The sequence below is a fragment of the Schistocerca cancellata genome, chromosome 8 (assembly GCF_023864275.1).
Source record: "Schistocerca cancellata isolate TAMUIC-IGC-003103 chromosome 8, iqSchCanc2.1, whole genome shotgun sequence".
Classification (NCBI taxonomy): Eukaryota; Metazoa; Arthropoda; class Insecta; order Orthoptera; family Acrididae; genus Schistocerca; species Schistocerca cancellata.
This window is the reverse complement of record NC_064633.1, coordinates 131,861,197-131,887,623: the sequence shown is the minus strand read 5'-3', so window position 1 is coordinate 131,887,623 and position 26,427 is coordinate 131,861,197. Positions and strand designations below refer to the sequence as shown.

At 42.0% G+C, this 26,427-nt stretch overlaps 1 protein-coding gene across 1 annotated transcript in view; it reads left to right on the top strand.

The window, feature by feature from the left end:
- LOC126095422 (uncharacterized) overlaps nucleotides 1-26,427 on the top strand; it is a gene marked incomplete at its 5' end in the record, with an annotated part of 138,509 nt that overhangs the window by 49,799 nt on the left and 62,283 nt on the right. Inside the window, 2 exons of the mRNA XM_049910219.1 lie at nucleotides 4,398-4,594; nucleotides 18,436-18,514. Coding sequence (XP_049766176.1) covers nucleotides 4,398-4,594; nucleotides 18,436-18,514 — 276 coding nt within the window. The remainder of the gene's footprint in view (nucleotides 1-4,397; nucleotides 4,595-18,435; nucleotides 18,515-26,427) is intronic.

The following is a 26,427-nucleotide window of genomic DNA, read 5'->3' as shown; positions in this document are numbered from 1 at the left end:
AGGAATAAATATATTGGGAAGCAGTAGTTAGTATCCCTAGTTCCCTAAACAGGCTTCTGCAGGATGTTCTTGAGTTCACACCACATGTAACTCTTACTTCTTGTTTTTGTTCCTGGAAAACTTTAACTTGACTTGATGAATTACCCCAAAAAATAATCCCATGTGACATTATGGAATGAAAGTAAGCATAGGATGCCAGCTTTTTCATTTTTATATTCCCTATGTCTGACACAATTCGCATTGCAAATAGAGATTTGTTAAGACGCTTCAGCAGTTCTGTGGTGTGCTCCTCCCAGTTGAATTTATTATCAAACTGTAATTCCAAGAATTTAGCACTGTTGACTTCTTCTGTCTGCTTGTAATCGTATGTTAGGCATATACTCGTGCGGCATCCCTTACAAGTTCTGAACTGCATGTAGTGTGTTTTTTCAAAGTTCAGTGACAAAGCATTGGCTAGGAACCAGTGATTAATGTCCACAAATATTTTATTAGCTTATCTTTCTAAGCTTATGTGACAAATTATTATGTTTTTATCATTTCCTTGGGAGTGATCACATTCACATGCATACGAACAACTAAATCGGACAAGGAGGCATATCTCAGTCACTCACCGGGCATAAAAATGAGGTGTGTTGATAAGAGATTCATATCATATGACACACTTGCTGTCACTAATGCCATGTATGGCACTCCAGTCATGTTTTCTGGCGGAGTATTCAGTTGTCTTGTCGTCTCATCATCAAAGGTTGACGGTTCCCATTCAAAAGCCACTTCCTTTCGGCTGCAAGTAGAGTAGTTGTGCAGAATCAACTGTCATTACAGATTATAGGTCCCTACCTTACATCTCACTTTTGCAAATGGATGTTATGCCACAACACAGACACAAATTTGAATAAAGCAAACAGTGAAATAAATAAATAAATAAATGAGGGAGGTTTGAACATGCCTCGCCCCATTGGCCATCAAATACCATAACCATGTAATGACGATGCCATTTCTCTTTCCAACTGCTCTGTATTGCACTTCTTATTTTTGGATTGTTCACTGTTTCTATTTTTCTTTTATTTCACAGTCCAGTACACCTTCTTCCTGTTTTTGTACTTGATTTGTGCTCAGTTTTTGACGGGCTGTCTACCAGGCCCCTTACCTTTAAACCTGAGGGGGTGCAATGGGCAGTTTCCCTTGTGAGACAGAAAAACAGAGAAATAATAAGAGCATACTTATCATGTAATGTGTTAAGCACAATCTCTTATAACTATGTTGGGTAATATGTTGCAGTCCTTAGCAATGGCCAAATGAGGCTTTACATCTCTTGTTAGTGTGTTGAGTGATATTCTTTGATATACCATATCAATGGGCAGATTGAAGCTTTACAATGTTTCAAGACGTATTGATAACATACAAACCCTTGCACTACTGTGTGACCTAACTGTGTGTGACACTTGAAGGTGTTGCTTGACAACAGTATTCATTAACTTTTTGTAATATGTCTGCATGGCCTCTTATGAATTTTTTAAACGTCTACATGTTCACTTTTAGCAAAATGAATAGCTTAAAAGTTACAGCTAAAATAGAAATGGCATAATTAGAAATGTACTGTATTCAACTGCATTCCAAATATTTTTGTGCTGATATATATATATACAGTCAGACACTCGCCTTCAGGCGCACAATAACATCAAGTTGTACCATTAAACCCTTATTTCACTTTACTACTTAATGAAACTAGTGCTTTGTTTAAAGTGGTCTCTGTAGCAGTAAACTTAAGATCTTTCCAATGATATTTCTGCATATAAGATGTTCGTAGGTTGTCACTTCATTTTTTTTGTTTGCATTAAATGCTAGGCTTTGGTAGCTGAATTGTATTTCTCCCCTTTTTTTGTATCATAGCACTGGTGATGATTGTTAAATGTTGCAGACTTAATTTGCAAACAGATAATTATCATAATTTATAGCTTATATGTATTGAAATATTCCGTTTCTTGGTTAGTAAATGTGAAATATATCTTTAAAAAATAAAATTCTCACTATGCAGTAGTCTGTTTACCTCTGTTTTTGTCATATTAGATACCACAGAAAGAAATTTAGTAAAAAAATGTGAATTTTTTTCACTTTATCTGTATTTATTTTCATTGCTTCAAAACTAGTTTTTGGCTTTTAGGTCTTTTACAAGTGGTTTTTTATTCACTGTACAAAAGAGAATACAGTACATTACCTCCCCAAATAGAAACACAGTGATATAGGAATATATTTACCTGAAATAGAAAAAAAGATGTGCCATATGTATTGAAATGGTAGAGTCTTTAAATTTGTGTGTTCTGTTCATTTAGGTTCATATTTGCTTTCTTGTTAGTTCGACATCTTGACCTTTACAAAGGTGTTACATTGGTCAAATAATAAAGCTAAGCATGGAATAATAATTTCAAATACTATGTTTGTATAGTTGAGTAGAGTTAGGAATAGTACGGTAAGAAATAAAGATAATATGGAAAATTTTAAAAATATATTAAAATATATGATGAGGTAAGCTAAAAAATTTAAAATTTTATTTGTCATATACAAGATTTTTGATTGGTCATTAACAGACTGTGACTGAAGTTATCTAGAAACTTTCTGTTCTGTACATCTATTTGTTCGTTAATAAGTGTATCTAGCTGACTTTTTAAATGACTGGAAATTTCAGTTTCTTCTAACATATTTATTTTCTTCCGTTTCTTAACATAAAGCAGAATTCAGTATGTTTATGGATGTAAGTTTGTTGTTTAGGCACTTGTATTGTTATCATTAAAATCTATGTGCTCTTTAAAATGTATCCCTAAGTTTGTATCAGTTCGCCTGATGTACACTTTGTTACAGTCATCACAAGCAATTTTGTTTATCCCTGAGTAATTTAATGGATTTTTTTGTGTTTCTTATTATATTACTAAAATTGTTTTCTGTATGGAGCACAACTCTGATATTCATATTTTTTTAAAGTTTTGGCTATTTTGTTAGAAACTATTCCGTAGTAGGGCATAACTGTAAATTTATTTATTTTGACTTTATCTCATTCTAGAGTAATTTTATTTGCATTGGCCTTTAGCTTAACTTTCAGTTTCTGTGTGTACATTTCTTTAATTACTCTTTTATTATTCCATGCTTGGTTTTATTCTTTGGTCAATGTAATACCTTTGTAAATGTCAATATGTCAAACCAACAAGACACCTAAACAAATGGAACACACAGATTTAAAGACACTGCCATTTCAATACATATGGCATTTTTTTTTTACTGCAGGTAAATATCTTTCAAATAAGTTTACGTATGTATCATTGTATTCCTACTCATGGAGGTAAAGTAGTGGTGTATATATACAGAAAACAGGAAGTCATTTGAAAATGGCCTGAAAGGCAGAAATCAGTTGTGAAGCAATGGAAAAAATGCAGCAAAAGTGAAAAATGCCACCTTCTTTTAAGGCTTTTTATCCTACATTCCCTCAGATTGTAAAAACAATATTAAAAAGTCATACTTCTACATTACTGTGAACTTCTCTTACCTGTTAATCTACACTGTCAGGACCACGCATACAAAGTTTATTGCATGTACCATTTCTATTTTTGTGTAAAATCTTGTACCTGATCACACTTTCCTTTTAGTGTCAACATATTGCAGTTGCTCTTTGCTGCTTCTCCTTTTCTCTTTGGACAGAGCTTAACAACTTTGAAACATCACTAACAAAAATTGTTATTAGTTTTGCCTCCTATAAATATTATCCATTTTTCTGTAGTGTATGTTGTGTACCATAATTAATTAATTTACAAAACAAAGTACAGTACTGTTATACATGTTCTTTCCACTTCCTTACATATACATGGTTTTGTTCACTCATTAATGTGACATTTTAGGCCCATCTTCCAGTTCTGTTCCATCTGATTTGTGCTATTTTTATACATGTATTTGATTTAAAATTTATTCTTCAGCTCTTCATTCACTTTCAGCAACAGCTTTAATAAATGTCATTCTGACTTATCAATAACTCATTATACTGTAGGAAAATCGTGTGTGTGAAAAGCTTGGAAATTTATTTTGTTTGGTATACAACTCTTAATTCCTGGTTCCAGAAAGTGGAATGTGATCAGGAGCAATGTAGGAAATGATGTGGTTGCTATGGTGACATACTCATCTGATAGAAAGATCTAGAAACTTATTTCATTGTGAGCATGAAGAACACAAGTAAAAGTGTAGATGTGTTAAAGTTACTAAAAGACATTTTGTGATCTTGTAATTTTTCTTTGAAAACAACTATGTATGACAAGTTATGAAGACATTTGTTATTGTGCATTTTTTTCTGTTTTGTTAAAAAGCTAAAAGTCTCTGTGAATTGAATCTTGCATTTCTTTCATTCTCTCTTGTTACAGGAATTTTTATTGAAGGTGATATAGTATGGATAAAGGTATGGAATTTGTATTGGCCTGGTATAGTGACTAAAGTGCTAAAGAAATGTAAGAAGGCTGTGGTGAAACTGGTGCATACATGTAAAAAGAAAAAAGCATACACAAAGCCATTTAAGGATTTAATTGACTTCAGAAATACTGAAAGGAATAGAAAGCTTCTTGTAAGTATAGTTCTGTGGGAGTAATTTTTAAATATTCACTGTTATGTACTGGGCATCTAATATCTTGGAAGACAAGATGTATAGTTCACAAACAGAAAGGTAAAAGAGCAAATTACATAAATTACATATTTAACGAGAGACAGATTGGAATGTGAACTGAAAGCTTAGTGTATCCCATAGTTACTGAAAAGAAAGTCAGCATACATTTTATGCCCATTAGGCCCAGTGAGTGATCCCTCAGCATACACCTGTACTTTTCTGTTTGCAGTTCCATCCTAATCTCATTTTTTTCTGTGGCTTTGTGACATGGTGTTCATTGTTACTTTAGAAAAAAATGAATGAAGGTTTTCTGAACCTTAAACTGGAAAAATGAAGAAGTAATACATGTTAATTAAACAAATCTGATACAGGGTTGTTATGCTGGTATCTTTGCACTGTTTCCTACTAATGCCTAAAAATCTCCTTTCTATAGTTTGTATTCTTCATTCGCTTCCATCCGTTACTATCCAAGCCTGACTGCCATAAAGTGAAGATGATGATAACATTGTTTGTAGAATTTTATTATGATTTCTTTCTTCGCCCTTTTATTCAGTTTTTAGTGTAAGGTCCTATTAATACATTGAATCTTTCAGTATTTTGATATGTTTGTTTCATTTGTGATGGAGATGATATTTCAAAGTAGTAGTCATAGCTTTTGACCATTTAATTTAATATATATGTGACTTTTTGAAGGGTATCTTCACTGTTATTTGTAAGAAGTTGGTCAGTAGCAAAGAGTGTTCTCATTGAGCAATTTTGTTGGTTAAAGTTTTGGATGTTAACTCTTTAGCCATTGTTTCAACATAGTCAGTACCATCAACATAGATTCAGAAAAGCACCAGAAACAGACTGCATCCTATTTGTAAGCCTAAATTTGCTGTTACTTGAACTTTCTCTTTTGGCGTGTTGGTTCATTGGTTGGATTACTTTCAATAAGTGGTTTTGTATGCCTCTCCTGTCTAGTATTTATCTAATATTTGCCCCGAAACCCTTCTATCAGTGTTTTCAAAGACTTTGCATCAATATTATCAAAAGGATAGATTGCTACTCATCATGTGGAGGAGATGTTGACTCACAGACAGGCACAATGAAAAGATTTTGGCCAGTAGGCTTCTTTGGAAACAGACAACACACATACATTCACACTACTTATACAGGCAGCCACACAACTCGCATGCTCATGACCAGTGTCTCTGACCAATGTGTCTGAACTGTGGACAGCAACTGTTATTCCATCCTGGACTTTACATTGTTTTTTTTTCAAAGGCTTTCATGTAGTCAGTAAACAGCAGATGTGTTTTCTGAACAGGAACTACCCTGCAAACTGCATCCTAATGTCTGCCCTCGAAGCTGACTACTGCTGAAATTCCTGTATTCTGATATAACAAAAACAATTTCATTTGCAAGATTGCGACAGCAACAAGATAGTTTCTAAACTTACTGCAAGTCATTGTCTTGCAAATGACATTCTTTTAGTATATTAGAATAGTTAAAAGAATATGAGCCATAGTCACCTGTGAGGGTAAACATTAGGATGTATAATTTCTTGTAAACAGATTTTGTTTCCAGGATTATGTTGCATATTTATTTCTTATTCATAAGAGAAAAAGAAATGGAAGAAGAAGAAGAGGTAATGAGGATTTTTCTTAAGGTAAAGAAATGAGATCACGGTTAGTGGAAGGAACATTATACTTCGAGACTGGAATACTGGAAAGAGTAAAGATAAAAGTGACCACTTGCCGTATAGTTGAGGTACTGAGAGGTTGACAGGCATGTAAACAAGACTGAAAACATTGCTGAGCTTTCAGCAGTGTCTTCCTTCAGAGCTATCTAATTTACAACACACACACACACAAATATAAAAGTCATAAATGGCTACATTATCCCAGTCAATTAAATTGTCTCCTGGTGCTCCAGCTTAAATGGGATGAGGGGAACCGTCAATTGATGTGGGTGAGAGATGAGGATGGAGAAGTCGAGAGATTTATGGCTAAGGGCTGGGGGAAGCGGCAACATGGGAACAGTATAGGAATTCGGCACTGCTGGGTTCACTCTGACATGAGCAGGTGAAGTGAGAACACAATGAAATGGAGATGAGAGTGGTATGGGGGAGAGATACAGTAGAGGAAGAAGGAGATTACTGAGAAAACTGACTGTAGATTGATTTGTTGGAGTGGGAGGCATGATGATAGGTGACAATTATTATGAGACAGGAGATGGGGGCCAGTGGTATAGTTATTGTGAGGAGAGGGATGACATATGGAGAGGAGCCATGGATCCCTCCCCCCCTCCCCCCTTCAATTACCCCAGGCAACCATCTTTTAAAACAGGCCCTGATGTCATCCTATCTCCTGCAGACAAAGGCTCCACTTCAATAATTATCTGACCCTAGTTATTACCCACTGTCTGACTGACCACTCTGGTTTTCTAGACATGGTTGATTAATGGTGTGCTTTCAGGAGTTCAGCCAAGTCGTCGTTTCTATTTTATGCACAAAAGGAAAGCATGATTTGGCTGAAGACCTGGAAGCACATCATTAACTGTCTGACTCCTCCACTTTGAAGCCCTGGCATAGTGATCCCAGCCCAGAATTCCAGCATAATCCATGCTTAAACCCCTAGACTATTCCACAACCTCTCCCTTGAGTCGTCGTCCTTACCCCAACCACCCCTCCCCTTCCCCCAAACACACACACACACACACACACACACACACACACACACACACATTTTCCCTGCTTCCTAAAATCAGTAAGCCTAACCATCCTAGATGCCTGATTGTAGATAGTTACATTCTCCTATGGAAAGAATATTGAACCTTTTGGCCATTACCTCCAAATTGTCACCCATAACGTAGGTGCCTATGGAAAGGACACAAATCACTTTCTTCACCTTCTGTCAACCTTCCTCACCCCATTTCCCCCCCGGCTCCCTGCCCGGCTTCATTGATGCCACCTATCCACCTACCGTATTTACTCGAATCTAAGCCGCACTCGAATCTAAGCCGCACCTGAAAAATGAGACTCGAAATAAAGGAAAAAAAATTTCCCGAATCTAAGCCGCACCTGAAATTTGAGACTCGAAATTCAAGGGGAGAGAAAAGTTTTAGGCCGCACCTACAAATCGAAACGAAGTTGGTCCATTGTAATATGAGACACAATTTAGGCCGAATGAATGACGATACAGCTACAGTAGTTTGGTTCGCGTCGTCAGCTTAGCAGTTAAGCTTTACCACGTAGCCATTGCCATGCGTCAGGTGCTCTGTCCGTATTTATACGGGCACCCTTCCTTTTTCACGTGCTTCGTCTGGTTTGAATCGATTGCTTATTTTGCTTTGATCTGATAAATGCCGTTTTCTTTGTTATAGGTGTTTGCATCACTCTTAAAGCTGAAAATGCATTACTGCACTGTGTCATGCATTGTTTGTCGCATTCTGATAGTGCGTGTTTACGGCCTGTCGCGGCACGTGGCATGGCTTGCTTTTGTATGTGCTACCGCCGCGTAAAAAAAAAAAAAAAAAAAAAAAAAAAGAAAAGAGGAATCATCTCATTAGCGAAACAATGGCAAGAGACTGCTATTTGTTGTTACTTACACTGCTGCTTTCTTTGATAATGATCAACAACAAGAATCAAATAATAGACTGCGTATGATAGAACATGTTCTGAACGAGAGTTAGGCGAAAATTTTTCTCCGTTTGAAAATCTTTGCGGCCGCTTCTTTATTACATCAAATTCTGCACAGAAATTCGAGTCATCTTAGATTTAAAAATCTAGTCACTTGCCGTGCTTCCTTTCTGACTGTAAGAATAATACGAATATAAACATGACACAATACGTATATTCTTCCGCGTTTGCTGTTGTCTCACTCTAGTTTCGTAGTTTATTAGGCAGACAGGATTTAAATGAGATAGCAGCAAACACGAAAGAATACATGGCAAAATGTTTATATTCGTATTATTCTTATGGTGAAGAGAATACTGTATGTGATTCATATTTCATCAGGTTCCTATTAGCAACCATCTCTTCTCACAGATAGGAAAAAATTCAGAACGTGGAGTTGGCCATATTGACAAACATCCCAAGCAGTCTTGCCAGTCAGATTTTCGTAATACGCTGAAATTGTGCTACATTCGAAAATGAACAATACGGAATTTGTATTTAATTCGTTGGATAATGTATGAAAATGCAGTGGTCGAAACTCGCGGCGGAGAAAATAAGCTCGTCTTCCACTTTTTTTTTTTTTAAATTTATTTACTGACGCAGAGGTTTTGGCGCCAATTTATCTTTGTGCCTACAACGCATGCCTGTGTAGCGCTACGTATATTCGACGGCAGAAGTTAGTTGTGGCGGCACGTACCAACATTTTTCATAACTTCCGCTTGCTTTGCACTCGATTCTAAGCCGCAGGCGGTTTTTTGGATTACGAAAACTGGAAAAAAAGAGCGGCTTAGATTCGAGTAAATACGGTATCCATACACTAACATCCCCACAACCTTGGCACTGCTGCACATTACCACTTCCCATGTCCTGCCTGCTCTATAAACACATCACCTCATTCGAATAATATCTTTACCCATAACTATTTCTCCTTGAAGTGAAAAAACACACACACACACACACACACACACACACACACACACACACAAATATGCAACTCAACATGGGCACTCACATGGCACCCACATATGACAACCTGTTTATTGACCAGCTAGAGGATATTTTCCCAGACACCTGGTATCTTAAACCCCTTGTCTGTTCTTATTCACTGACAATATATTTGTGGGCATTTTATCTTGATTCCTCCTCCGATTCAACACCCTCTCTCCTGACTGCTTCATCTGGTCCTCCTCAGCCTAGCGTGACACCTCCTGGACATTGATCTCCACTTCTCTGAGAGCTTTGTAAAAACATCTCTCTGTCTCGAGCTTATCAACAGTAGCTCTCGTTTCAGCAGCTGCCATCCCTTCTACAATAAAAAGTCTGTATTGTACAGTGCATCTGCAGTGATGAGTAACCCCTTGCTCAGTATCCTGAAAGCCTCTGACCCTTGAATTACCCCATGGACTATCTACAAAAGAGTGCACCGGCCCTCCCCCTCATGACCCAGTATCACCCATAGTGGTTGGGGAGAGAGAGAATGTGAATTGTTCAGAGCTAAAGTAATTATGCTAACGCACATTTAGTCGCACTAGAAATTGTATGCCCAGAAATGCACGAAAGCGTGGATCCTTCGAGTTTTAGTGTATGGCTTGATATTTACCTGGTCTTCTCAGCTATGGACAACAATGTCAGCATGGCTGTGGCGGCTATCCTCTCTTAATGTTGGTTTTTTCTCCGAAAAAGTCAATTTAAAAATGTAAGTCCTCATTACGTTGGAGGTGGAAATTAGGAAGTAGCTGAGCAGGAGAATGAAAACTTTCGACTCCCGCATATTATATCTTTTAATTAACACAATGCTGGGAGAGTGCAATTACATATGTCTTTATTGCACTAGATCAAAAGACTGACAGACACTGAGGTTGGTGAAAAGAAACGAATAAGGTACATAAAATAATTGATAGTTTACCTTTCTGTTTTCTGTTAGCTTACTTAGATAATCATACCTCCCTGCGATATCTTTGCCGCACGGGGGCAATGCGAATAAGAATTATTACAAATATTTCATTTATATGTGTGCATCATTTAAAGAACCTACACACTGGGGCATCGACTACTATCATCATGCCCGGAAATGAGGAGTTTCGTACCCACAATCCTACTCATCTTCCCCAATGTGAAATTCTGTTTCCCACCCCATTTATGAAATGTACGGGAGCTTCCTACCCACAATCCTTCCCCTTTCTCCCAAAGTGACATTCTGTGGCCAACCCAGTCTACGAAATATACTGGTATACATCTACGTCTACATATGTACTCCTCAAGCCACCATATGGTGCATGGCGGAAGGTTCACTGTACCACAACTAGTCATTCCCTTTCCTGTTCCACACGCAGATAGAGCTAGGGAATAACAACTGTCTATACATCTCCGTATGAGCCCTAATTTCTCGTATCTTATATTCATGGTCCTTACGCAAAATAAATGTTGGGGCAGTAGGATTGTGCTGCAGTCAACTTCAAATGCCAGTTCTCTGAACTTTCTCAGCTGTGTTCTTCAAAATGAATGTCTTCTTTCCTCTGAGTAATCCCAATGGAGCTCCCAAAGTATATCTGTAACACTTGCATATTAATCGAACCTACTGGTAACAAACCTAGCAGCTCACCTCTGAATTGCATCAGTGTCTTCATTCTATCCGACCTGGTGCAGATCCCAAACCCACGAGCAGTAATCCAGGATCGATCTCACTAGCATCCTACATACAGTCTGCTTTATGGATGAACCACACTTTCCTACAATTCTCCCAATAAACTGAAGTCGACCATTCACCTTCCTTACCACAATCCTCACATGCTCATTCCATTTCACATTGCTTCACAATGCTACCGCCAGATATTTAAACAATGAGACTGTGTTAAAGCAGGCCTCTAATAGTGCAGTATCTGAACATTACAGGTTCGCACATTTAGAGCTAGCTACCATTCATCTCACCAACTAGAAATTTTGTCTAAGTTGTCTTGTATCTTCCTACAGGCCCCCAACTTCGACACCTTACCGTACACTACAGCATCACTAGCTAACAGCCGCAGATTGCTGCCCACCCTGTCTGCCAGACGCCATTTATGTATACAGAAAATAGCAGTGGTTCTACCACACTTCCCTAGGGCACTCCTGATGTTACCCCTGTCTCTGATGAACACTTGCCGTTGAGGACAACGTTCTGGGTTCTATTATTTAAGGGGGGGGGGGGGGGGGGTAGGACACCAAACGGGACGGCTTGGAGCAGGAGAGACACCACAGGACATTTTAATTTCCACTGTCTACACTTTCAAAAATAAATTCATAAAACTTTGCCAGAATGATCAGAAAGGATTAAGGATTTGCACTTATAGTGGTAGAAGTTCAAAAATATAAGAAAATAATTTATTTTTTGAATTTGTATTTCACCTTGTTTTCACTTACCATTGGCTGCATTTGTTGCTATAGGTACACTTTTCTTCATAAGTAAGGGAGATTCTTCAATGAATTTTGCACAGCATACAAACCATACTTACAGGTGTATAAAACTCTAGAATTTTCCAAATCTATTAAAAACTGTGGTAAAAATTGTGGTAATTAACTATAAAATTTGAGTTTTTTCTAAACACGAAGTTTAAAATATAACAGCACATTCATTTTTTCACAAATTAAATAATTTCTAGAGTTTCATACACCTGTAAGTATGGTTTGTATGCCGTGCAAAATTCATCGAAGAATCTCTCTTACTTATGAAGAAACGTGTACCTATAGCAACAAATGCAGCCATAGAAGTGAAAAAATTATGAACTTTCACATGTAAAAAAAAATTATTTTGCTATGTTTTTGAACTTCCACTGCTATGATTGTGAATCCTGAATCCTTCCTGGTCATGCTGACAAAGTTTTATGAATTTATTCGTAAAAGTATAGACAGTGGAAATTAAAATGTCCTGTGGTGTCTCTCCTGCTCCAAGACGGCCCGTTTGTCGTCCTACTCCCCTTAAGAAGTCTTTGAGCCAGCCACATATGTAGGAGCCTATTCCATATGTATGTACCTTTGTTAACAGTCAGCAGTGGGGTACTATGTTGAATGCTTTTCGGAAATATAGAAATGTGGAATCAGCATGTTGCCCTTCATCCGTTGGTCACAGTACATCATGTGAGAAAAAGAGCAAGAACTCTGTGCAAAGATCAGATGTTTGTATCTGTATGAACGTTTTCTTAAATGTGGAATTTAAAACTTTGGCCATCCTTTTGCTGCCTTCTACTGCCAAACAAGACTGGTCAACGAGCCTTAGACCCACTTAGCAATTTTACATAGGATCAGCTTTTTTTGGGGTTCTCCACCAGCTCGTTAGCCAAGGTATAACGGTGGTAGCTGTTGTATGCTTTGCTCACATATCTTTTTACAATCGCATGAATCTGTACTAATCTTTTCCTGTCATCATTTGTGTGTCCATCTTTATGCAAAACCCTTTCCCAATCTCTAGGTTCATGGGTTGTATCTCAGTGTAAGACAGAGATGCAAGACCATGCACTTATCTAGAAAATTGTATTTCAGTCCCATCATAACCGTATATTATTCTGTCAGAGACGAGGTCATCTGTGAAAGCACTCAGGTCATATCCCGACTGTGGTGTGACCTTTCCTTCAATATGGGAATGGCCGCCACCAAACAGTGGACAAAATAAAAGTTAACTGCCCAGTTCAGCGTAATATAATTGACTTCAGTAACTGTTTCATAGCCTGTATCATCTGGATTCCCCCTATCCCCACATACCTGCTTCTCTTAATTACATAGTTGGGAAATGTCCTTGTGACACATCTGTTGACCCAACAATAATTGTGTAACGAACCTCCACTACACACTGTCCCACATTCATGTCTGCCCCTATCACCATGCCTCTCACTTCACCATCAGTCTACACTCATACTTTCCTCTCCAGAGTCCCTCATCCTCTCTTCTATCTCCCTCTCCCCATTAAACTTCACTTCTCCACCTTATTGTGTGCCTCCCACAGCTCCACCTGATGGCACCAGGACGAACTCATCAGTGCCACATTCATATTCCTGTCGCTCTCAGCCACCCATCCCTCCCCCACCATTCCTGCCCGTGCCTCACTTTGCCTGTCACCAATTCCACACAGTACAACCTCTCACCCCAGTTCAGTCTGAGAAACGAAATTGTTTGAAGGCTCGCCAACTTTTCATTCTTGTTTATATACCTATTGTGCCTCAGTTACATGGTAAGTGGTTACCTTCACTGTTTCAATTAATTGTAAACATATTATTTCCTTATACCATCACATACAGTGACTAGATTAGTAACACTTATCTTTTATCCATGGACATAGCCATAATGAGAGTCATTCTTTCATGCTCCAGCCATAGAAAGGTTGAGGGGGAGGGAATAATGATACTACATTTACCATACACTTTATATCATACAGAGTTTTGCAGATCTCAGGAATGTTCTCTAATCTTCTGTTATCAGCTGGTCAGTATGTGGTTTTCTTCTTCTTCTTCTTCCTCTTCCTCTTCCTCCTTCTCCTCATTTGGCAGGACAGTCCTCGTGTTAAAAGAAATTGGGGGGGGGGGGGGGGTTGATGGGTGCGGGCGGGGGGATGGTAGCCAACTACCTGAGTTTCCCTGCAAATGCCTTTCACCGTGAGTGCAAAGTGTAAAAACCAGTACTGTGTTACATATTGCACTCAAGGGTTTTAGACAAGCTTATTTACGCATCAGTTTCCACACACACTTTTCTAGTGCAAAACAGCACTCAAATATTTCAATTTATTGTGCAGTATTTTTTATAGCTTACAATTTTATTTATTACACCACCCTCAAAAGCTTCCCCTCACCACCGTCTAGAATCCAAAAGCTAAACAGACCTGAAACACAGTCACGATCCTTTCCTTCAAAAGTCTTAGCCCCACAGAAGTATCAGTCCTTTCCAAAGGCCTTATCTTTTGTTCCATTCCTAAATGCAATCCTGCTGGACTCGTTAAAAACCTTCACTCCGTCTCCCAGTCCCTACAGTGGAAACACTTTTTCACCACCAGCCCTGCCAATCAGACTCAATGTATGACCAATGTCGAACCCTGCCTGACTCAGTTCACTCTTCTTTTCAACCATGATCCACCCCTATTGCCCCTAAATCACCCACTGTTAACCTTCCAGAATTCTTAACATTTAACATTGCCTCACCATCATTCTCCAAATCTCTCAACATGCAAGCTAGCCTTACATCTGCAGAAAGTTTGACAATCCACACCTTATCAACCTACCTGCTGACAGAGGCTCCACTTCAGTTATTCTGAATTGCAAGGATTACCTAGCAGAAAGACTCTGCCAGCTACCAGATTTGTCTACCTGGAAACCCTGCCACAGTTATCCTATCCAGAAGTCCAGCAGGGTCTCCAGTCTCTCCTTCAAAACCTTAGGCCCATCCCAGAACCTCTCCCAGGAGTCTGTCTGTCTCCGCACACCTACCACTCCATGTACTCCTACCTTCTATTTTTTAATTTTATTTTACACATCTAGTTCCATAGGACCAAATTGAGGAGCAAATCTCCATGGTCATGGAACATGTCAGTACATGAAATTACAACAGAAAAGTAGTAACAGATAAAGTGTTAATGAATCCTAAAAGAAAGTCAAGGTATAAGTTTATGTAAATGCAGTCAAAAGCGTAACACATGAATCAGCTTAATTTTTCAAAGAACTACTCGACATGTTACATAGAGTTACTCATGTGGAAACTCTTCAGTTTAGATTTAAAAGTGCGTGGATTACTGCTAAGATGTTTGAATTCTTGTGGTAGCTTATTGAAAATGGATGCAGCAGAATACTGCTCGCCTTTTTGCGCAAGAGTCCAGGAAGTGTGATAGCTGCTAATTCTTGGGAATAAGCTGATATTGTTAACAAGAAATGACAGTAAACAATATGTATATTGACAGGCCAATGTCAGAATACCCAGACTAATGAACAGGGGTTGACAAGAGGTTCACTATTGCTGAACCAACTATTTCTGAGCCAAAAATATCCTTTGAGAATGGGAAGAGTTACCCAAAATGCTTCCTAAGTCCATAAACCTAACCATCCAGGACACCCTATTGTGGCCGGTTACTGTGCTTGCACTGAGAGACTCTCTGCTCTCATAGACAAACGCCTTTAGCCTATTACCTGCAATGTACACTTCTACAGGGTGTTACAAAAAGGTACAACCGAACTTTCAGGAAACATTCCTCACACACAAAGAAAGAAAATATGTTATGTGGACATGTGTCTGGAAACGCTTACTTTCCATGTTAGAGCTCATTTTATTACTTATCTTCAAATCACATTAATCATGGAATGGAAACACACAGCAACAGAATGTACCAGCGTGACTTCAAACACTTTGTTACAGGAAATGTTCAAAATGTCCTCCGTTAGCGAGGATACATGCATCCACCCTCCGTCGCATGGGATCCCTGATGCGCTGATGCAGCCCTGGAGAATGGCGTATTGTATCACAGCCATCCACAATACGAGCACGAAGAGTCTCTACATTTGGTACCGGGGTTGCATAGACAAGAGCTTTCAAATGCCCCCATAAATGAAAGTCAAGAGGGTTGAGGTCAGGAGAGCGTGGAGGCCATGGAATTGGTCCGCCTCTACCAATCCATCGGTCACCGAATCTGTTGTTGAGAAGTGTACGAACACTTCGACTGAAATGTGCAGGAGCTCCATCGTGCATGAACCACATGTTGTGTCGTACTTGTAAAGGCACATGTTCTAGCAGTACAGGTAGAGTATCCCGTATGAAATCATGATAATGTGCTCCATTGAGTGTAGGTGGAAGAACATGGGGCCCAATGAAGACATCACCAACAATGCCTGCCCAAACGTTCACAGAAAATCTGTGTTGATGACGTGATTGCTCAATTGCATACCGATTCTCGTCAGCCCACACATGTTGATTGTGAAAATTTACAATTTGATCACATTGGAATGAAGCCTCATCCGTACATACTGACGAAACTAAAATGATCTCCAACATGGAAATTAAGCGTTTCCGGACACATGTCCACATAACATCTTTTCTTTATTTGTGTGTGAGGAATGTTTCCTGAAAGTTTGGCCGTACCTTATTGTAACAGCCTGTATATGAAAGATACCAACCATTTCATCCACTGACTGTCAGCAATTCCTGTTCCTTTACCACACTGTGCCCCGCTCGTCACTATTGGTGCCACTGCCCTTTACATTAACATCCCTAATGCCCACGGACTAGCTGCTATTAAACACCACCTTTCCCAATGCCCAATGAATTCCAAACCTACAATCTCCTTCCTGGTCACCATAAGCAACTACTTCCACACACAGAATTACTTCTCCTTTGAAGATGTCACCCCACAAACAGATCCAGGATATGGCAATGGGCACCTGCATAGCACCATCCTACGACAACATACTCGGGGGGGCCATCTAGAGAAATCCTTCCAAACCATACAGAATCCCAAAGCCCTCACCTAGTTCGGATTATTGATAACATCTTTGTGATCTGGATTGAAGATGAGAGGACACCCTATCCACATTCCTCCAGAACCTCTACACTTTTCCCCCATTTGCTTCACGTGGTCCACCTCATCCCAACAAGCCACCTTCCTCAATATTGGTCCCCACCTCAAAGATGGCTACCTCAGTGCCTCCATCCATATCAAACCTACCAACCACCAATGTTACCTCCACTTCGACAACCGCCATCCATTCCATGCGAAGAAGTCCCTTCCATACAGCCTAGCCATCTGTGGCCATAGCATCTGTAGTGATGAGCAGTACTCAAAACATACAAGGGGATTACTGAGGCCTTCACAGACTGTAATTATCTTCGTAACCTTGAATAGAAACAGGTCTCCCATGCCTTATCTCTCCAGTCACCCACCACATACCAGAGTCCTGCCGTTCGGCCAGAGAGATGCATTCTCCTTGTGACCCAGTACCACCCAGTACTGGAGCAGCTGAATCACGTTTTCTGCCAGGGCTCTGACTACCACTCGCTGTGCCTTGAAATAAGGAATGTCCTGCCAACTATCCTTCCCACCCCTCCCAATGTGATATTCCACCGCCATCCAAACGTGCACAATATCCTTGTCCATCCCTACTCCGCCCCTGCTCTCAAACCCTTGCCTCACAGCTCATATCCCTGTAATAGACCTAGATACAAGACCTGTCCCATACATCCTCCCACCAGTACCAACTCCAATCCAGTCACAAGAATCACCTATCCCATCAAAGGCAGTGCTACCTGCGAAACAATCGTGTAATCTAAAAGCTGAGCTGCAACCACTATGCTGAATTCTATGTGGCTATGACAGCCAACAAGCTGCCTGCCAACATTAATGGCCACCAACAAACTGTGGCCAAGAAGCAGCTGGACCACCGAGTTACTGAGCTTTCTGCCCAACACAACGTTCTTCATTTTAATGACTGCTTCACAGCCTGTGCCATCTGGATCCTTCCCATCAACACCTGCTTTTTCAACACCTGCTTTTCCGAATTGCGTAGATGGGAACTCTCCCTGCAATATGTCCTATGTTACTGCAACCTTCTGGCATCAACCTTGCTTAATTGTAGTCCTTCACCCATCTATCCCCTGATCTCACTCCACAGCTTTCTATTTCACAAGCTCACCTACAATCTTTTTACTTCTCTCCTATTCCACCCTTCCCCCTCCCTCTTGCCCTCTGTCTAACCTCCCAACAGCACCTGGCTGCTCTGCGTTCTCTCCACCTCATGCCTGTATGCTCCCACAAACAGCACTTTACCATCTCGCACCCACATCCTGCTCCCACTCCCCCTCCCCTTCCCAGCCTCTTTCTTACTCCCACCACCCAGATTGCTTCTCCCTTCATGCTCATTAGCTCACAGTCTGGCATTGGCAGCCAGAGGCAAAGGTCATCTGTCTTGTGAGCTGCATTTGCATGAATGTGTGTGTGTATGTTGTCTGTTTCAGATGAAGGCCTCCTGGCCAAAAGCTTACGTGTTTAGTAGCCTTTTTGTTATGCCTGTCTGTGACTCAATATCTCCTCTGTATGGTGAGTAGCAATCCATCCTTTTCATAATATTGCCATTATTCCATTCTGGATTAACCGTTGTTTAATTTTATTTATGTCTGTTTTGGCACATATTCCTTTTTGTTGCAGAACACTGGAAAAGAAGAAAATTGTAAAGTGGAGGAAGCATATAAGAAAGCGGTAGACTTCTTTGAGAAAAGAAACAGTGGTAATAAGTTTTCATTTCTTGTATGTTTTTCAAGTTGCTGTAATACTCTTATGTTGCATTACTACTTCAGTATGTTTAATATCCTCATTTAAAATAAATTTAGTTTTCTTTTGTTCATTGCGTTGTGTGAGAGCAAATCAAAAAGTAAATGAACTTTTTAAGAAACTCCATATAACCTCCATTTGCCTTTGTGCAATTGGTCTGTATCCTGACAAATTTCACAATTCTGCTCTGGAAGAAGCTTTGTGGCATTCTGCAGATCCACTCTTGTGCTGCCTCCGCAACTTCGTCATCCGATGAAAACATAGGTGCTCTTTCAAAGCTGACAAATCACTTAGTACTATGTCAGAACTGTACAATGGATGTTGCGGCAGTGAATGCAATGAACTGTTTTCTCAACTGTATGAGGGTGGACATTATCCTGAAGTAAACACACACACACACACACACACACACACCTTTGTAGGCTTCCATCTCCTCTCCTTTTCGATTTCGGGATTCAGATCTCACAGTAGCTGTCACTATTCACTGTGTGACATTAAGGAGTGTAATGAACCAACAATGGACCTTTCAGAGCTCAGAAAATGGTCTTCTTCAACTTCTCATCAAGTGCCTGGCTTGGGAACTTTTTTGCTGTAGGCAAAGATGGATGATGTTTCTGCAGCATGCTCTCCTGCTTACTCTGTAGTTAGTAGTGATGGACCCACATGTCATCAACCGTTATTAAGTGACTAATAAACTATTCTTCCTCCTCTTTGAAAATGCTTTAAATTTGATTTCAGCTTTTCCAAACTTTTCCGTTGTCTGTCAGTTGACGTGATACCCAACCACCACAAGCTTTGCAAAGTTTAGAAAACCATGGATGATTGAAAATACTGAACCATGACTACCATTCAACTAGCATAATAATGCTCCTATCGGAGCACAAAAAAAGTGAATATGCTGCTGTTTGAAATATTCTTGAGTGAAAAGTGGGACACCACCTGTTTCATTCTACCTTCCTCAGCATCTTCAAAAATTTTCCCAAACATTTTGGCATGTTGCTTTTCGTAACATTGTAACTCAGCTCTCACTCCCAGAAACTCACCTAACTGTAACTTGTTCACACCCACTAGTCCATGACTGTTAAGTCCCTCATACAATGCACTCGCACTTGCCCATTCTCACTCATGCAGCCCAATCATTGTCATCGTCTATTTGCGTCTTCTATCTCTGTACCCTGTCTTACAGCTACAGTCTCTTTTGTTCTGCTCTCTACTATTCTCTTCTCTCACTGTCACTGCCTCCTTCATGTTCTCTTGTACTGCTCCTATCTCATTCCTTCCTTCCCATTACTGCTGTCTCTCTTCACGGTCTTTGTGTCTCACTTCCTCCTTGTCAGTGTCAAACTCTCTGTGCCTGTCTTAGATTTCGCCTCATACCAGATTTTATATGAGCTTTTTACATGTACATGTAAGGTAACCTTGAACATCTGTTTCTTGTAAACAGGTAAAGACACCAACAAAATTTTCAAGATCGTTTGAGATCAGGATCTTAGAACTATATTGTAAAAATTTCAGCCATTTGCTTTGTATAGCCATGTTGGAATCCATGGTTCTTCGAGATCAGGATCTTAGTAATATGTTTGAAAAATTTCAGCCATTTGCTATGCACAGTCATCTTGGAATTGTTGGCTCGGTTTTGGTACAAGAAAAATGCTAAAATATGTTTTTTTTGGGTCAGGGGAGAGGGGATTTCTTAGGAACAACCCATGAACTAATAAAAGAGTTTTGGAAATGGGAAGATGGTACCTGTAGATAAATGCCTAGAGAATATAGGGTTAAAATTTGAGTAATTTGCTGTGGTTATTTATTACTTATATTTTGCCTCGTATTGGATTTTATGTCCATATTTTTCATGTAGAAATATGGTAACTTTGCAGCTCTGTATCTGGGAAATAGATAAAGATATCAAGAAAAGTTTCATGTTTTTTTGAGATTATGATCTTAGGAATATAACAGAAAAATTTTAGCCATTCACTGCCCATAGGCATCTTGGAATCGGCAACTTGGTTTTTGTACGAAAAAATGGCAAAAACCAGTTGTTTTGGAGTTTCCTAAGTAACCATTCATGACTAATGGTGCCTCCATTATCCCCTTAAGGTACGCTGTTGACCACATCTAATGCAAAAAGACCTTCCGGTTTGCTCCATTTGCCTAAGCAGGAGCAAGTGTGTAATATGCATACTTTGACCCTGTGCTATAGGGTAGTGACACTAGGGTGATCCTTCTGTTTGATATACAAATGGTTTCTAGCTCAAGAGTTATCCAGAACATTTGACTTTGCCTTTCTATCACCAAAAGAACCTGAGATATGAGCCCTGGAAGAATCCTGTTTCTATTTGCAGTATTCTGGAACTGATGAGCCTAGTACAAACATGTGAAACATGGTTGGAAAATAAAAGATTCAGTTGCAAAAGACAGTATTTTGTATCATCTATATGATGCGTAATTGAATAACATTTACAAAATAGTTACTTCATAACTTCCTCCGAACATTTTAATGTGGTAGAATCATCTGTAAATTACTTACTGTTCACCCATTTAGAGAAATCTACATCTTATTTGTAATGGCATACTAAAATTTATGACAAAATGTAACTTCTATTCTAGTTTGAAAACATGAGAGCACTCTTGCATAAACACTACGTACAGCATGTGTTCAAAAAGTAACAGGAAATTTGTAATTCCATGTGTTGGATTAGTCCAATTTCTGCAATATTTTCATTGTGTTAGGAAACATGTCATAAAAATATCTGTACCATGTTTTCCACATTGTATATATATAATCTTTTGTCAGCTGTTAAAAAGATTACATATGGTTGGTGGTATCAGCAATTATTTTTCTATAAATATTACAAATTAAAGTTCCCTGCAGTGTTTTTCTGTCTGTACATAACAGCTAATCTCAGAAACTACTGTGAGGAGTTTGATACAGTTTTCACTAATAGGTAGACTGACTCATGAGGAAGTTTTGTTCGTTAATGTATTACTACTATGCCAGACAACTCATCCGGTCATGGATACTTAGTATTACCCAAGCGAAGACATGGTGAATCACCAATTTTGTATGAAGATGGATCACAGGATATGTATTAAATTTTGCTATAAATGGAATAAAGTACAGTCAAGGTTTAAAATATTAGATTTTCTGTTTTTTTGTTTCTCATGAGTTGTTTATGAGTCTAGTGGTATTAGTGTTTTGAAGAAGGTCTTGAAGACATTGAAGATGACGAACCCTCTTGGCTCCCCAGCACATCATCAGTTGATGAAATCTTAGAAAAAAGTGAAAGGATTAATTTTGAATGATCACTGATTTATAGTTGGAGAAGTCAGTGCTGATGTTGGCCTATCTACTCATAGTAACCAAAACCAACCGCAGGAACGCCTTGGGCTGCGGATCGGAGCCGCCAGGTGGGGAATCCGCCTGCGGTAGTGCACGCACCACCGGGTAAACACAAGGACGAGTCGGACGACAGACCAACGCCAACCAACAACAGCTGACAATGACAGACACAACAAGGAAGAGATAAACAATGGAGGCTTGTAGAAACCACAACACCAAACACCAACAGTAAATCCACTCGGAACCAGAACCAGGCAAATGTCAACAACGAGCAATGATCAGAACGCAGTACCGCCGAGATAGAGACGCAATCCAGAGCGAGTACCAGACTGACTGAACTAGGGCAGAGCGGGTCCCTATATACGAAACCGGAGGGAGCGGCTATTGGCCATGGTCTGCACGTGGCGTAGTGGTGGCACCCTCGCTGCACGAGAGCCGCTGCACAAAATAGCCACCGCGGATGCGGAGCCCTGTATGGGCTGACCACGTCCATTTGTTCTGGCGTGTGTTCGACTTCCGCGGCGGGAGGTACTAGATCCCTCCCCCCTGAAGTTGGTGCATAGGGTCGGAATTGCCCCGGACAATTCCGGGGCAGGCGGAACGAGGGCACGGGGTATGATATGTCCGGAGGGACCACTGGGGGAGGGGAGGGCAGACTGTCTGCGGCATCCATCAAGGTGTCACCAGATGGCAGGGGATCAGAGGGCGTCTCTATACCCTGGCGAGGCGGAAGGGGTGTCTGCAGAGCCGGCGAGGAGATGGAGGTTGAAGGGAAGGGTTCCACCTCGAGGGACGTGTCCGCACCAGGAAGCAGGGGAGGCGGTTGGGGTGGAATCAAGACAGGGGCCCGAGGGCAGAGTTGGTTATGGTGGCGACGCTCGAGCCCCCTTTGTGTCTGTACGGTCATCACACGCCGCCCATGAGCCGCTGTCACTGTAGCGGGCGTCCATGCAGGTGTGCTGCCATAGGAGCGGGCCCACACGGCCATACCCGCGGCGTAGCGCTGGGAGGGGCGAGAGCGGGGCCCAGAAGGGGATGGTGTCAGCAGGTGGAGGAGGGTCCGAGGTTGTTGTCCGTGAAGAAGTTTGGCAGGAATATGACCAGCCACCGGCGTAGTGCGGTAAGTGCTTAGAAGCAAGTTGAGGGCTGAGGTGGTGGCCGACAGCTCCACTGATTTCATCAGCTGCTGTTTGAAAGTGCGGACCAGGCGTTCCGCCACGCCATTGGATGAAGGATGGAAGGGGGTAAAGCGAAGGTGTTTGATACCGTTAGCGGAGCAGAAGTTCTGGAACGAGGACGCCGTGAATTGGGGCCGGTTATCTGTGACCAACGTGTGAGGAAGGCCTTCAATGACACCTGGGCCAAGGCGGTGAGGGTGGCGTCAGTGGTGGTGGACGCCTTGCGGACCACATATGGGTATTAGGAATAGGCATCAATGATGAGGAGCCACACGGAGCCTAAGAAGGGGCCTGCAAAATCTAGATGGATCCTGTCCCAGGGTTGGCTGGGTGTTGGCCAGGGTGTGAAAGATTGTAGAGGACTAGCCTGACGACGCCCACACACTGTGCAACCACGGACCAGGTGCTCAATGTCTCCATCGATCTCTGGCCAATAGACATGTCGTCGAGCCAACGCTTTCATGCGAGACATCCCGCAGTGTCCGCAGTGTAATAAGTGCAGGACTCGGTGGCGTAAGTCTGGAGGGATGACCACCCAATGGGCGTCCGAGTCCGTGGACAACAGGAGGACGTCCTCCATCACCGAAAGTCTGTCTGAGACGTGACGCCACGGGCTGAAGTCAGTTTTCAAACGTCGGGTAAGGTAGGGAGGCCAACCATGGGTCACATAGCGGAGGACTTGCCGCAGAATGGGGTCCCTGTGCGTGGAAGTGGCAATTTGCGTGGCCGTCAGAGGAAATCCATCGAGAGTCTCCCGGCGGGCAGAGTTGATGTGGAAGCACAGGACTTCCTGCTGGTCGAACGCCGGGCCGGGTCCTGCTGGGAGACGTGAGAAGGCATCTGCATTAGTGTGTTGACTGGGAAATCGCAGGGGCAGAGGAAATGCCAAACGGAAGACGCTTGTATTTATAAAGACCGAAAGGCGTGTTGATGACGACGATGGCCTGCGATTCCTCATCCAACGGCAATTGGTGATAGGTTTCTGCCAGATCAATTTTAGAAAAGTACTCATCACCTGCCAGTTTAGCGAGAAGGTCTTCGTGTCGAGGAATGGAATAAGTTTCGACCAAAGACTGAGCGGTGACCGTAGGCCCAAAATCCCCACAAAGCTGAAGCGATCCATTGGGTTTCTTGATGACCACTAAGGGTGTTGCCCAGGCACTCGATTGTACTGGCTCGATAACCCCCGCAGCCTGAAGCCGATCGAGTTCCTGCTTGACGGCCGCACGCAAGGCTCCCGGAATAGGCCGAGCCCGACAAAAGCGAGGCCGGGCGTTCAGCAGTAAAGTGATGTGCGCCTGGAAGTCGGAAGCACAGCCCAGGTCTGCCGAAAACAGGGAGGAAAAGGACGCGCACAGATTGTCTAGGTCCTGAAATGGAACTGTAGTGGAAACGAATTGAACTTTGTCTTGAATGGAAAAGCCAAACCGTGTAAACGCATTTAATCCAAAAATGTCCGAAGCCGACGGGTGGTCCGCCACAAAGAAAGTAAGGGGCCGGGGAACATTTTTGTAGATGGCCATAACAGAGAATTGTCCACGGAGAGGGATGGAACCGTCACCGTAGGCGACCAACCTCCGAGAGGGTGTGGACAATTCCAGAGACTCGAGACATGCATACGTCACCAGATTGACCAAAGAAACGGTTGCCCCCATATCGACCTGGAAACAGACGTCCTCGTTAATGATGCGTAGGGTGAGGAATAACTTTTGAGCCAATGTGTCAGTCCAAGGGGCGACTGCGTGTAAAGCATGGACGGCCTCCTGTTGGCCCGCAGGGGCAGGACGGGGTGCGGGTCGAGCGGCTACGACAGACTGATCAAAGGTGGCCTTCTTTCTCACAGAGCGAACAGGTCTTCCAGCGATGGGGACAGTCAGCTCGAGTGTGGGCCAAGAAGCACTGGGGGCACGACGGGAGGGGGCCACGCGGCCGACGTCGAGGGGCGACCGGCAGTTCGGACACCATAGAGACACACCCCCCAGGGGGTCCACAACTCTTTTGTGGATACGTGCGTAGCGAGCACGGGACCCCGAGCTAATGTGGCCTTCCTTCCTTTCCGGGCTGCATACTTTCCCTTTCCGCATCCTTCCCCATCCCTATCTTCGCCCCTCCTCCCCTCACCTCTGGCTCTTTCCTTCCCTTTCTCCCCATCTGGGAGTATGGTTTGTGCCTACGTCCGGAGACGGACGCTCGTAAATGTACTGCATTCTTCGCCTTCCTTGCTTTTATGTCTTCTTCCTTCCTTTGTCCTTCTCTTTTCCTTACCTCTTCTCTTTCCCTTTTCCCCGCTGCGGCGTTTGAGACCTCTCTTCTTTCCTTTCCCTTTCCCTTTCTCTTTGTTCCTCCCTGTGCGTGTCTGAAGGCCGACCCACGCCTTTTGTGCGTAGCCGGAGACGGGGTAACGCGTAATTCCCCGCCCCGGGTAGACAGGTAGGACTAGTACGTACCCCCTGGTAACGGCCAGGCCTAGGGAGGGGTGATTACCCGAGCTGATACCTTCCGAAAGTGCCGATTGGTCCCTCCGTCCGTTTGTCGGGAGGTGTGACCTGAGGTGTGAACAATCACCTAAGGCGGGAGTGCCCTCAGAGAGGGCCCCCACAAGGGAGGAGCGCGCCATCGGAGATGCCGGTAATCATGGGGGATTCTTCCGCAATAGTTTCTTCACCTTCCACTATGTCTGCTCACAAACGTAAGTATACTGAGTCTCAGCCACAGACGATTCTTCCATCGTTGCCACAGTTCCTTGTTGTTTCTCGGTCTGATGAAGGTCACGACTTCTCCACGGTCAACCCTTTCATTATTCAGAAAGGTGTCGACGCAATTGCAGGTCCTGTAAAGTCTTGTTCCAGATTACGGAATGGCACCCTGTTGTTAGAAACACACAGTGCCCTCCAGGCACAAAAATTGCTGCGTACTTCTCTGCTCCACACCTTCCCTGTCTGGGTGGAACCGCACCGTACCTTAAATTCCTCGCGTGGAGTCGTTTATACACGCTCCCTCAATGGATTGTCTGACGAAGAAATTCAGCACTATCTGTCTGATGAGGGCGTAACGGCAGTTCATAGAGTTATGAAACGGGTTGACACGAACATCATTCCAACCCGCACTGTCTTCTTGACATTTGACAAAGTTCAACTCCCATCGAAAATCAAAGCAGGCTATGAGATAATTGCCGTTCGCCCTTACGTCCCAAACCCTACGCGTTGCTATCGATGTCAGCGGTTCAATCACACCAGCCAGTCCTGTTCCAATCCGGCCAAATGTGTTACGTGTGGCAAGGATGCCCATGAGGGTGCTTGTCCACCTCCATCCCCTCGCTGCATCAACTGTATGGGTGCCCCCCCGCTTCCT